Source organism: Anolis carolinensis, chromosome 6 (assembly GCF_035594765.1).
Source record: "Anolis carolinensis isolate JA03-04 chromosome 6, rAnoCar3.1.pri, whole genome shotgun sequence".
Taxonomy (NCBI): domain Eukaryota; kingdom Metazoa; phylum Chordata; class Lepidosauria; order Squamata; family Dactyloidae; genus Anolis; species Anolis carolinensis.
Window position 1 is genome coordinate 18,092,325 of NC_085846.1, and position 14,159 is coordinate 18,106,483.

Sequence of the window (14,159 nt, forward strand, 5' to 3'; positions counted from 1 at the left end):
GAGGGATTGGAGTAGATGGCCTATGCGCTCTTCCAACTCTTTGTGTGCCAACACCAAATGCTTTAGGGTGCATCTACACCAGACATGGGCAAACTTTCAGCCCAGGTGTTTTGGACTTCAACTTCCTAACAACCTATTGGCATTTGGTGTTGAATTTCAAAACAGCTGGAGGAAGGCCGAAGTTTTCCCATGCCTGATCTACACTGTAGAATTAATGCAGTTTGGCACCACTTTAACTGCCTTGATTCACTGTTATTGAATCCTGGGAGTTGTCGTTTTTACAAGGTCGGCCAAAAAGTGCTGGTGCCTCACTAAACTAAATATCCCTGGATCCCATGCTATTGAGCCTATTGAGGGGGGGGGGGGGGGTCAAAGTGCGTTAATTTGTGTACACGCACCCCTTGTGAAACTACACCTCCCAGGATCCCATGCTGTTGAGCCAATGCAGTTCAAAGGGTTTCACGCTACATCCATTCATTCTAGAACCAGCAGTGGCAACGTTGAAGCACAAGGGCCAGAAGTGGCGCCTGTTTCGAAGCGGGCCGGAAGTCCGTTTGTCCGCTCTAGCCCACCTTGCCGTTCTCTATCGCAGAGCGCGCGCCAGGGGCGGGCATCGTGAGGTCACTTCCTCGAGGAGCCAAGATGGCGACCCGCGCGCTGCTGGTGGCCCGTGGAGGGCTGGGCGGCGTGATTGGTGAGTGAAGAGGGCGCTGGGGCGAAGGGGAGCGGAGCGAGCGAGGCGGCCCCAAAGGGCGGACTTCGGGAGCAAAGAAAGCGCCTTAGGGGCTTCTTTCCTGCTGTTGATCCTTTACTACGAGCCATGACCTTTTGCGTTGCTCTGCGGTTCATTACGGCCTGTCTCTTGATTGTTCGGGGAAGCAGCCAATAGCGGGGCTAGGAGGGAGGGAAAGAGGGCGGGACCTTCACTCTAAACCAGGCACGGGCAGACTTCGGCCTTCCTCCAGGTGCTTTGGACTTCAGCTCTCACCATTCCTAACAGCCGGTACTGTTAGGAACCGTGGGAATTAGAAGTCCAAAACACCAGGAAGAAGGCCGAAGTTTGCCCATGCCTGCTGTAGCAATTTGGCATTACTTTAACTCTTATGGCTCCATGCAACGGCATCATGGGAGTTGTAGTTTTACAAGGTCTTTAGCCTTATCTGCTGATGCTTCATCGAGTATAACTCCCAGGAGGATGATGTGGTGTGTCGAAAGCTTTCATGGCCAAAATCACTGGGTTGTGAATTTTCAGGGCATGTTTCAGAAGCATTTTCTTCTGACTGCCCACATCAATAGCAGGCATCCTCAGAGGTTGTGAGGTTTGTTGGAAACTAGGCAAGTGGGGTTTATATATCTATCGGGCATGAGCAAACTTGGGCCCTCCAGGTGTTTTGGACTTCAACTCCTACAATTCCTAACAGGCAGTAGGCTGTTAGGAATTGTGGGAGTTGAAGTCCAAAACGCCTGGAGGGCCCAAGTTTGCTCATGCCTGATATCTATGAAAAGTCCAGGTTGGGAGAAGAAACTCTTGTCTGTTTCAGGCAAGTGTGAATGTTGCAATTGGCCACCATGATTAGCGTTTAATGGCCTTGCAGAGTCAAAGCCTGGCTGTTTTCTGCCATTTTTCGGAGGTCCATACTGCAGAATTAAAGGCAGTCACAGAGTTACAAACATCCTGCTGCTTCTGCTTCTTCTTTTTCTCCTCCTCCTCCTCCTCCCATTTATTTCTACCCCACTTTATCTCCCCAAAGTGGACTAAAAGCGGCTTGACATAAAAGTGTTGGTAAGAACAGGGGTGAGACAACAGGAAGTGAGAGAAATCTGCCCCTCGGAAGGGAAATTCACTCCTGGAAGAGTTTTCATGGGGAAAATAGGTCTCCACTGAAGTTGTATCACCAATCCTTGTTTCCACAACAAGCCATTTCCCCCCCCCCCCCCCCCAAAATCCAATTATCTCAGGGACAGAACATGAGGTGAAATCTTCTGAACAGACAGCAAAACAAATGCCACAGAGGTATTAATAATTTCCTATTGAATCCAAAGGTAAAACATACATATTTTTGGCTGGAGTTACACTTACAAAATGTACCTATGACTTACATACAAATTCAACTTAAGAACAAACCTACAGAACCTAACTTGTTTGTACCTTGGGGACTGCCTGTATGGCAGTTGGCACTACTTTTAACTGCCATAATGCCATCTTGTCGTTTGTTGTGGGGTAGTGTCACAGAACTTCAAATCCTAGAATTCAATAGCATTGAGCCATGGCAGTTAATATAGTGTCAAACTGCTGTAATTGTATAGCGAGGATACAGGCTTGAATGTCCAAAGGATATGCATTTATTACAAAGTGCTGCACTTAATTGAAGGAGACCATTACAATGACAGAAGAGCTCTGTTGTGGTAATAATAATTCTTTTTCTGTGTGTGTTGCAGGCTTGCGTGGTTGCCACTCCCGTCTCCTGCAAGGTGTTTTAACCAAGGTAAAAAAAACTTTGGCTTGGAGTAGGATTTAAAGCTGGATTTTACTTATGGGTTCAAAAGGCAACATTCTCTAATGTCTCTGTTTTGTCTTCTGTAGCTAGCTCTGCCTTGCACAGCTTTCAATGGACAAACTTTCCTTGTGCGAAATTTCGCAGTCGAAGCAAAGAAAGTATACGTACGGGACAAACCTCATGTCAATGTTGGGACCATTGGGCACGTGGACCACGGCAAGACGACATTAACAGCAGCTATAACTAAAAGTGAGGCCGGGGGCAGTTGGAAATTCTATTTTGTTTTTTTGGCATTTGGGTGATTAGAAAAAAACCAGAAAGAGATTGGTAGAGAAATGATGTGGTTTTCCAAATCAGTCCTGGCTTTAATTCTCTGAAGCAGTATTAGATGACTTCTTTCTGTAATGGGCCTTGAAACAAGAGGTTGGGGCTTCCAGCAGAAGGGGCACAAATTGAATGTAAAGGGTTTGTTGCAGGTTTAAACTCTGACATTGTAAAGACTTTCCAAAACATCTCACATCCTGGAGATTATGCTGTCCCATTGCAGTCTGTCAATATGACCCAAGGTCTCAGACTTGCTCTTGAGTTTGGGTTTCATATCAATCTGAGAACTCCAACTTTCTCAGAACCAATGGTCTCAACTTTCAGCTCTTTAAGCCATTCAAAACTCCCAGATGAAAGATAGGCAATCGAAGGCTGGTCCCAGGTTTTTTACCTGCTTCCAGCATTTCCCCAATTTTGTCTGCTAAACTGGATTCAAGCAAAGAACTCCTGAGTCCCAAATCTTTTGTGGTTGGAAATACTAGAGGTGTTTGGGCAGATCTTTTCTTGTGCCATGCCCCTCACCGGATCCCACCTTGGCTTAAACAAGTCAAGTCATAATCAATTCACTTGACGTGTCCCAATTATGGAGCTTGATTTTTATGGAGTTAGATTGTATTCCCTAGAATCTTTCCACCAGCTATGATCACCATGTACCTTTTCAGGCTTGAGGCAGATCAGATTTTGTTAGTGTCACTGTTTAGATAGGAGACAAGGGTGTCTAGCAACTGAACCTTCAGTCCTTGCTTAGTTGAAAGTGTCTCCTCAGTGGTGCTAACTGAAGGGACACTAGAGTCAGCTTTCTTCCTTGAAAACTCAAGAACTCTTTCATCTGATTCTTCTTTGATTCCCTCCAGTTCTGTCTGAGGCTGGAGCTGCTAAGTTTAAAAAATACGAAGAAATTGATAATGCACCAGAAGAGAAAACACGTGGCATCACAATCAATGCCTCCCATGTGGAGTATTCAACACCCAACCGTCATTATGCCCATACTGATTGCCCTGGGCATGCTGACTATGTCAAGGTATGTGTGAGAAGATGGAATCCAGTAAAACCCTTGAAATTCAATATTCATTACCCCAGATCCTTTTTTTTAGAAGAGGTCTGCTGCTGGTACTTCAGTATTGCATTTTAATCTTTGCTGCTGCTGTTTCTTCAATATTGCATTTAAATCCAGAGATATTGTGAAGCCTTTTTAAACACTTTCTTTGTGGTAGACCTATCCTTGCTAACATGTTAAGGAGTTAATTTTTCAAAGTGGTTCACATTTGATTGAAGTGCTCCTTGTGTCTTCTCCTTAGAACATGATCACAGGGACAGCACCACTGGATGGCTGTATTCTTGTAGTGGCAGCAACAGATGGCCAGATGCCACAGACGAGGGAGCACCTTCTGCTTGCTAAACAGGTGATACAGGGCTTGAATTGAGAGGATGATCTGAGACGCCCCTCTGAGAATATATTTTCACATTCATACACTGAAACAATAACCTGGAGTAATGGATGATGTAAACACAGGTCTCTCCCTTGTTTTCTTCATACCAGATAGGAGTGAAGCATGTGGTGGTGTACATCAACAAAGCGGATGCAGTCGATGATTCAGAGATGTTGGACTTGGTAGAATTGGAGATCCGTGAGCTGCTCACAGAATTTGGCTATGATGGGGAGAATGCTCCTGTTATTGTGGGGTCTGCTCTGTGTGCTTTGGAGGTAGGTCTGGACAAGGTTGGCTTGAACCTCATTTCCCTTGAAATCTTGCCTTTATCTGTTGTGTCATCTCCTTTCTATTGTCCCTGTTGTTTGCAGCAACGGAATCCTGAACTGGGCTTGAATTCCATCATGAAGCTACTGGATGCAGTCGATACATACATCCCTCTGCCGCAACGTGAGCTTGACAAGCCTTTCCTGCTTCCCATAGAGCATGTTTACTCCATACCAGGTACTAAGCTGTATAACATGGTCACCCTGTACCAAAATGTAGGTAATTAGGGATCCAGGATGGTGGGTGGCAATTTTGTATCCATGGTCATGTTCTCAGTGTTATATGGGGACTTCAGAAATGTATGTTTTAGCTTCTATTCTATGAGGCTCACTAGGTCACTCTGAGCAGTCACATAGACGGTGATTTACTTCATGCGGTAATTGCAAGGAAAAGAGGGAAAGGTGGTATAGAATGAGAATCAGCATCATCAGTCATAACTGCAGTTTTTTATGTCTTTGTTGTGTTTGACAATGATGCCTCTTCAAAAATGCCTTTTCAGTCTGACAGCATTTACATCACAGGACCTCTGAGCTATTGTAGATCATGTGATGGGAAACATCTTCTGCAGTGTTCTGGAATGTGTGTTGTGAACAGGCAATATCATTAGGATCTTGCTACAACTGCTTGTCTCAATGCATCCCAATGCCCTGATCTGCATTGCCTCAGAAACCCTTTGCTTGGGGGGCTACCAGGCTGAAAAGATAGGTTTGGGGTCATAGTCATTCATTAATGACTTTAAATAGGGATCCTTAGCAGTTACGAGGTCCAGCTTGCACTCTTATAACTGCTGAGCAAAATGCCATTGGTAGTAGTACCTTTTATTTTACTTATTCCAGGGCGAGGCACTGTGGTCACAGGTACTCTTGAACGTGGCATTGTCAAAAAAGGAGATGAATGTGAATTTCTAGGACATAATCGGAATGTGCGTTCTGTGGTGACTGGTAAGTTTTGTCAGCTGTCCACAAGCTGTCTTTACCTCCCGGTCCTAACCTTGATTTCCCTATGATGCGACTGGACCAGATTCCTTGGGACCACTGAGGTGGTCCTTATGTTTAAAAAAAGTAATAAAAGCCAAAGATGTGGGGGTGGGAGGGCTAGAGAAACTTTGCAAAGAGTAACAGCACTGCATTGGCTTCAGGTGTTGAGATGTTCCACAAACAACTGGAGCGGGCAGAGGCTGGTGACAATTTGGGTGCTTTGGTGCGAGGATTAAAGCGAGAGGATATACGGCGTGGGATGGTTATGTGCAAGCCAGGCTCTATTCAGCCACACCAGAAAGTTGAGGCTCAGGTAAGCAGATGCAGGTGAATGAAATAACTTGCCAAATATTTGCTCCAGAGAGGAATTGAAGTTAAGAGAATGAGAAATGGTACTGTTGGAAAATTTATGTCTTAGAGATGAATTGGGTTATCTCACCTGTGAAAACTAGTGATTGTCCTGAAGGTTTTCATTGGAGTGCAAGGGATATTCACAGGTTTTTCTAATGCTACCAGACTGGCAGCTTAAAAAACCTATAGCTTTTCTACACTGTACTTTTTAAACCAAAGGAGACATGTCACTTTTCCTTTACTAGGTGTATGTCTTGAATAAAGACGAAGGTGGTCGTCACAAACCTTTTGTGTCTAACTTCACGCCTGTCATGTTTTCTCTGACGTGGGACATGGCCTGCCGTATAGAATTGCCTGCAGGAAAGGTGTGTTTATATTTTGTCTCTTTTTCTTTTCCAGTTCTTCCTTTGAACAAGTTAACAGCAAGTGGAAAATATATGAGCCCCCAATGGTTTCTGCAGCTCACTGGAGTTAAACTGTTCTTGATCTGTGTTAGCTTGTCCACCCTTACAAACCCTTCACCCCCCCCCCCCCCCCAAAAGGCATGGAATAATCACTTTTTGTAAAGCTAAGCTATATACACCTTTCATGGGGTCTGGATTCTACAAAAAGACAGGGACATGAACCTAATGCACCCCTACCGCTGATGCTCTAAAACAATGGTTCTTAACCTGTGGGTCTCCAGATGTTTTGGCCTTCAACTCCCAACAGCTGGTAAACTGCCTGGGATTTCTGGGAGTTGTAGGCAAAACACCTGGGGACCCACATGTTGAGAACCACTGCTCTAAAATGATTGGGAGGGGGGGGGGTTACAGCTCTTGATATTGCCAGTAAACAAAACCAGAGCTGGTATTGCACCCAAATATCAACTGAAGGAACCAGTTTTCATCCTTGTCTCAAAGCTTTTAGGTCCCCCCCCCCCCCATTTGTCTTGGTATCTCTGATAACTGAATAGGCATGATCCTGCTTTTTCTCTCTCCCAAAGGAAATGGTGATGCCAGGTGAGGACACTTCCCTTTTGCTAATACTGCGGCAGCCCATGGTCCTGGAGGAGGGACAGCGATTCACACTGCGAGATGGAAGCAAAACCATTGGCACCGGCGTGGTCACAAAAACGCTTCCACTTGCTCCAGGCGACGAAGAAAAGTGGGTCAATTAAAGTGCTCTATGTGGCTGTTTCTATTGATCTGTAAGGTGGACTTTCAAAGCTGGGCTTGTAAACTGTTGTGCGGACTGCATCAAAATGAGTTGATGGCTGCTTTCTCAACACGCCTGCCCTTCTGGTGAAATTGTATCTCTGCAAATGGTTAGCCCTCCAGTCTTAACTGGGAAGAAGAGAAGACACTGAATTAATGTGTTTCATGCAGTAGTGGGTTGGAGAGAAGTTGGTTAAATAAAAGGACTATAAAGCTGACCTAGAGTACGGCTATTATTTAAGGGGTGGGTAACACTTTTTGGTCCTTTTCAGAGTCCCGCTCTATCCTTCCGCTAAGCAGAAATGTCAAGGTCACACATTACATATTGAGTGGATGCAGATCAGCAGATGGTTATATTACAGTAACTGCAACACTCTTTAGTCAAAATTAAGCCCATATAGAGAACGTAAAAAAATAAGACACTAGAAACCTTGGAAGATCTGCTGAGCAGCCCTGTGGATCTTAAGGCTCAGAAAAAAACATGGAATCCAAAATACTACCAGTAAGGTTTTCTTTAAAGAGTGCATTATGGGAATTGAAGTTAACATTTGCCTTGTTTGATAGTGTTTCATTTGTAGGAATTGCACTGCCCTGGAAGTAAAGAGTATTGGTAAGCTGTATAAACATGTCGGTCGTATTTGCCCTCCAGAACCTGGTCATATTTTATTCTTGGCTTATTAAATGGCAGTACTTATTAAATGGTGGTTCAAAGGCCTGCATAATTGCTTCAGAGTGCAAAAATTTAAGTCTTATACTAGATTTACAGACTACAGATTCACAGACTTCAGTTGCGTCCTAAGATGACCTAAAAAAAGCTCGTAACCTAAGTCATAAAACAAACTGCACTCTTTTTTAATCATAGAAACCTACTGGCAAGACAAAAATGTGACTAACAGTTATAGAATAATCTTTACAGCATTCATGAGGAATAAAGAGCTCTTAAAAATTAAAAATGGGATGTAATATTTGTTCTTGCCAAGAATGAGGTGTTTCATCAATTCTCTCTTAAATCCAGGGAAGTCATTGAAAATTGCAGTTTTTGAACGCTACTGAGTTTGGGACTTGTGCTATGCAAAAAAAGAAAAAAACGTAGTTTTTCTGAACAGAAAGCATCCTTTTTTGTATAAAAATGTTTTCCCCACATTTTTAAAACACAGAATAAATCTATATAGCAAAGATTATTGTATGTCCTGCTTTCTCCTCACAATGGTTTCCCTACACTTGAGAAAGCCATTTTTAGATTTGTCAAAGTCATTTTCTACTTTTGTCTCCATAATAGCCTTTGGAAACATGAAAGTATAAGCAGAGGCTCCTGCCAAAGCTGTCCTGGGAAGGAAGGCCCCAATATGATACAGATACACAGTGCTAAGAAACAACACACTGATAGCCAAGTCAAAATCTTTCCAATGTATTATTTTGAATTGCAAAAAGAAGTAATTAAAATTCTGTTGTGCAGTTTTGAAAATAACACTTCTGGCCATAGGGTTGTTTTGCTTACAAGTAAGTGACTTCAGCATTTAGAATCATTGCTTTTAGACTATCGCCCAGTTTGTACCTCACTTGGTGATTATCTAGTTTAGTAGGGAATGTACAAAGTAGCAACCCCAGAACGGGAAATTTCAATGGCCTATCAGTACAGTCTCTCAAAACTAGATGAGCTACAAACGGGAATGGTCAGCATCTTGCCCCACCTGAATTTGGTCAAACCAGCAATAAAAATAAAATAAAATGAAAAGTTGCCCATTAGAAACTGGCCCTCTTCCACACAGTCATCCCAAGCCCAACATTAGTTAGTTTAAAATTTTATTGGTTTTTTTAAACTTTTTAAATATTTTATTTAATAAAAAGTCAAGGTTTGTCCATCTGGTCATGTCCTTGTCAAGTTAATGTGGGAAAGTGGCATTTGCTCTAAGAGCCCGAATGGAGTCATAAATAACAGAAAAGAAACTCTGCCCTTCTCCAGGCAAGGGGGGAGGACCCTGCTCCGTCCCGCTGGCTGACAGCATCCCAAGTGGGCTTCATTAAACCAACGGAAAGGAAGGTGCTTGGCGAGGGGGGGCGGGCCAGGCCAGACTGCACCCCTCCAGGGGCCTCTACCATGGGCATGAGGGCTGGCCCAGGCTTTGGGCCAGCCACTGAGCCAAGGCTGGCTGGGGTCTCAGGTCACAGGGAGAAGCGTGGACATCAGTTCCCAGGGGTGTGGAATGGAAGCTGCTGGGAAGGATGAGACTGAACTGGAGAAAGAAGGAGAAAGAGGCAATGAGGACCAGAAAGGCACAACTCAGAACTACCAACCCACCCCTCACCTTAAGAGGAGGAAGTCCCAGCAAATTCTACATTTCAACAATCTTTGCTTGAGGCAATGAGTCTCTTCACACCCTGCAAAGCACTGCATCTGCCTATCAACAGTAGTGTCCCATATTCCATCCCACTGCCCTTGAAAATCCTGACTCACCTTGGTGGTGCCCTATATAAGTGTAGGGGGAGGGCGTGGAAGCTGAGAGGGTAGGCACACCACTCTGGGGCACACCTCCTTGCGGGGGTCCGCCATGGGTCTGCGAGGGATGCAGCAGCATGACTTGTGGAGCTCCAGGGTGTGGAGGTGGGGCAGCTGCAATTCCAGTCTGGACATGGGCCTGTGGTTTACAAAATACCAATGAGCCCAGCTCATTCAAAACACAATGCTCTAAGAATGGACAGCAAGGCATTTGACCAACTGAATTTAAATCAATAGCCCAAAGTGCACTGACAGATATTTGTTGAACTGATTCAAGCTAGTGTCTTTCAGGCTCTTCATCAAACATTAGATTGCTTTTTTATCCAACAATCTGAAATGATTTCAAGGTGGTGAGTTAATTAAACTGAACCCAATAAGAAAGCATTACACATGGGAAGACAGCAGCTAGGGAATGAATGTACAATTAATATACAGAATTGAAATTGCCAGAGCAAGGTTTAACTAATGTAAAATTTCTGAAGATTGGCAAGTAATCTATACTGCTCCAGACATTAGAGTTCGATTCTGTGCTCAGGTGCTGACTCCTGCACTTTCAATAATATGCAAAATAAGGGCATAAAAAGGAATGCAGAGCAGCAATAAATGTAAATCCTAAAAACATTTAAGGTTCAAATCTTTTCAAAAAATGCAATTACAAACAATATTAATGTGGACCCAATCTCCTTCCACTCCAGGGTGGGGAATTTTCTACAAATCCTTGAAAAATACAAAAGCAGCATTCACGCAGCATCCAATATTTAAGGTAGTACCAACTTTGACATGCCAGAAATAAAGAGGACTATCTAAATGTTACTTAACAAGCTTCTGTGGGTTTGCACCATAGCTGAACTTCTATTGGTTCTCCATGCACAGCATTTTAGTAAGGAAGAGATTCAGTTTGTAAAGGAAAAATGCACAAGTGACTATTGATATGCATAGTGTTCCTACAGTGTGTGGAGGGCATCCTTGACTCTGTATTGTTCCACATATTCACAAGGATTTAAATTAATTTTTCCTCTACCAAACATGAGAGAGCAAAGTCCCTCCTTCCTTTGAACTGCTTGTCAAAGGAAGGACAAGGTTGATCTTCGGCCTCACATGGATTTGTCACATGGCAAACACATCTAGTCTGCAGGGCCCCCATCACAATGCCTCAAGTAATGGTGCTCAGGAGATGGATGTAGCTGTCAAGACCCAGGCTACAGAGCACCAATAACCATACGCAGAAGCCAGAATCTATCTAATATCTTTATTAAGGAAATATATAAAGTTAGTAAAAGCAAATGTAAAAGATAGTCCAGAAGCAGACCTTTCAGGAAAGGTCAAAATTAGTCCAAGGAAATAATGTCCAATATGAAATATTAAGGTCCAAAGTTGTAATCCAATAACCGAAACACTCACTTTGCCAAGCAAAGTGAGGGGAGATGACAAGGTCCTTTAGTCCATAAAACTTGAGCGTGGCTAGGAAATAACTTGATACTAGAAACAAGGCTTGAACGTGGAACAAGGTAACTAAGAACAAGAACAAGGTCCGTGGAATAACTTGGTAAAATCCGTGAAACAAGGCAAGGATTAGTCCTGGGAAACAAGGCAAGGTCCGCAGGTAAACAAGGCTGGGAAGCAAGGCGAAGGCTGGATAGCAAGGCAAGGCTTGAGCATGAGCGAGGCTTGAATCGGAACGCGCTGTCCAGACACGACTCGCTCCGTAGGCTGACGAATTGACTCCGCGAAGTTGCTACGCGGGCAAAACACCTATATAGAGTCCAACTTTCTCACCAAAGCGGTTCTCTGGGAATCAGAAACGAAAGCTAAACTCTGAGACCAGATGTTAAACTCCTTAAAGATTCTCACGAGAACCAGTGTTAATTGGCAACATTCTTAGCTGCTATCCTCGCACTCCTGCGCGAAGCTGAATCCAAACTTCTCTGTTGTTTACAAAACTCCCGGCGCAAGAACACGGGAGAAGTAGGCTCTGGGGTTGTTTGACATACTTCTGGGGCACAACTTTCTTGCAGGTGCAAGGTTCCCAGATCTGCCTGGGAAAGATCTGGCTGAGAGGAATCCAGTTCAGACTGGGAAGGTAAAAAACCCAAGTTTTCATCTTCATCAGGAATTACAATGTCCTGAGCAGGACTACAAGGCCCATGGTTCATCACACTATCCCCCTCCTCAGGGCCCCTCCCAAACTGGGATCCTCTCCCCGAGGCGCGAGGTCGCGGTTTGGTGGGATAGGTCAGATGAAAGCGACGGGTTAGATCAGGAGCATGGACTGTGGAGGCGTCTTCCCAAGAGCGTTCCTCAGGCCCAAAACCCACCCAGTCAATGAGATATTGTAGGCGGCGGCGATGAAAGCGAGAATCCAAAATGTCCTCAACCTCGAACTCCTCCTCCCCATTCATCAAAACAGGAGGGGGGGCCGGTTGGTCTGTATCAGGACGCACACCATCCGCCGGAAGGAGCAGGGAACGGTGAAACACTGGGTGGATGCGCATTGAACGCGGAAGTTGGAGTTTGAAAGTCACGGGGTTTAATTGCGCCACCACTGGATAGGGGCCGATGAAACGGGCATCTAACTTCCGGCAAGGGCGGTGGGAGGGCAGAAAGCGAGTGGACAGAAAAACCCGATCTCCTACCTTGATTTCAGGGCCCGGCTGGCGGTGTTTGTCAGCGTGGCGTTTATAGTCCTCTTTGGCTTGGTCCAGTTGCTGGAGCAAAAGTTGTTGCACCGCTGTGAGTTCCTGCAACCAATCCTCTGCTGCGGGAACTTCTGAAGTTTCAATGACAGGGGGAAAGAAACGTGGATGGAAGCCGTAGTTTGCAAAGAACGGCGTTTCTTTTGTAGAAGCTTGAACTCCATTATTGTAGGCAAACTCGGACAGTGGTAACAGAGAAGCCCAATTGTCCTGTTGGTAGTTTACATAACAGCGAAGATACTGCTCCAAAGTGGCATTGGTGCGCTCCGTTTGCCCATCTGTTTGGGGATGATGAGCTGAAGATAAGCGAGAGTCTATGCCCAGTAGTTTTTGTAGTGCCTTCCAAAAACGAGAGGTGAATTGAGATCCACGGTCTGTGACTAAACTCTTGGGCAATCCATGTAGTCTGAAAACATGCTGAAGAAATAGATCCGCAGTTTCTTTGGCCGTGGGGAGGCCTTCGCAGGGAATGAAATGGGCTAACTTGGTGAAAAGGTCCACCACCACTAAGATCGTGGTGAATCCACAGGAAGGTGGTAGGTCAGTGATGAAATCCGCGGAAATTATTTCCCATGGGCGAGATGGGGTAGGAAGGGGGTGTAAAAGCCCTGAGGGCTTTTCCCTTCGTATCTTGGAGCGCTGGCATACTGGGCAGGTGTTGACATATTTTTCTACATCCTTGCGGATCTTGGGCCACCAAAAATCCCTTAGGATCAAATGCATAGTTTTAAATAGTCCGAAGTGTCCTGCTGGTTTGCAGTCATGACACAGGCGAAGCGCTTTTTCCCTGCCCGGTCCGGGTGGGATATAAACATGATTTCTATAGCAGAGCAGCCCATCTTTAAGCGAAAAGGGAAAATGCAGACCTTGGCGAAGTTGGTCCTGCGCCCAGGCATCTGCTTGCTGACTAGCCCTGATTTCTTGAGCACAGATGGGTCCTGGAGTAGGGGAAGTTGAACCAATGGGAATGGATTTGGTGTTCCCCACCGTGAGCGTGGCAAAGTTCTCGGGTTGTAGCAGTTGGGATTCAAAGGTCTCCTTGCGTCCTGCAGCGTATTCCGGTTTACGTGACAGGGCGTCTGCTTGCTTGGTTTGGGCTGGGGTCACATAATGGATCTGGAAGTTGAAACGTTCAAAGAATAAAGCCCAACGTTGCTGCCTCTGGTTTAGTTTGCGGGCAGTTCTTAGGTGTTCTAGATTACGATGATCAGTGTGGACTTCAATGGGAAATTTGGCCCCTTCTAGCCAATGTCTCCAAGTTTCAAAAGCTGCCTTTATGGCCAGTAGTTCTTTTTCCCAAATGGTATAATTTTTCTCTGGTGTGGTTAGTTGACGGGAGTAAAAGGCACAGGGATGAAGGTGGTCTCCCACCGGTTGTAAGAGTACAGCCCCAATTGCCACATCCGAGGCGTCCGCTTGCACAACAAAAGGGGTTCCAGGATCTGGGTGCTGTAGAATTGGCTGGGACGTGAATAATTTCTTTAGTTGCTGGAACCCTTTCTCTGCTTGATCAGTCCAGCGGAAGGGCTGTTTTCCACGGATGCAGCTAGTGATTGGGTCAGACCAGTGGGCAAAATCTGGAATGAACTTGCGGTAATAATTCGCGAACCCCAAGAAACGCTGCACCTCTTTCTTGTTAGTTGGCGCCCGCCATTCCAATACTGCTGAAACCTTGGCTGGATCCATGGAGAGCCCTAAAGGCGAGATGCGGTAACCAAGGAAATCTACCTCTTGTAGATCAAAGGCGCATTTTTCCAGTTTGGCATAAAGTCCATGATCCCGCAATCGTTGTAACACCATTTTGACGTGGTTCTCATGTTCTGATTGTGATCTAGAAAACACCAAAAAATCGTCCAGGTAGATTAT

General features: G+C 45.0%; 2 protein-coding genes across 4 annotated transcripts in view; one reads left to right on the forward strand and one right to left on the reverse strand.

Moving 5' to 3' along the window:
- Positions 1–564: 564 nt before the first annotated feature.
- On the forward strand, positions 565–7,321 carry tufm (Tu translation elongation factor, mitochondrial). The gene is made up of 11 exons (XM_003225239.4): positions 565–694; positions 2,440–2,486; positions 2,585–2,747; positions 3,677–3,843; positions 4,121–4,225; positions 4,363–4,527; positions 4,624–4,756; positions 5,416–5,520; positions 5,718–5,869; positions 6,153–6,272; positions 6,893–7,321. Exons 1-11 carry the CDS (start codon positions 643–645, stop codon positions 7,064–7,066), a joined length of 1,383 nt encoding a protein of 460 aa, XP_003225287.1. The 5' UTR covers positions 565–642; the 3' UTR covers positions 7,067–7,321.
- A 1,568-nt stretch (positions 7,322–8,889) lies between these two features.
- Positions 8,890–14,159, reverse strand: part of atxn2l (ataxin 2 like) — a 29,214-nt gene continuing 23,944 nt past the window's right edge. For all 3 annotated transcript variants that reach the window (XM_062957210.1, XM_008117505.3, XM_062957211.1), the window contains exons 22-23: positions 9,559–9,739; positions 8,890–9,337 (exon numbers count right to left, since the gene is read on the reverse strand). In XM_062957210.1, the coding sequence (XP_062813280.1) occupies positions 9,288–9,337; positions 9,559–9,739 (231 nt within the window). In that variant the 3' untranslated portion in view covers positions 8,890–9,287. The remainder of the gene's footprint in view (positions 9,338–9,558; positions 9,740–14,159) is intronic.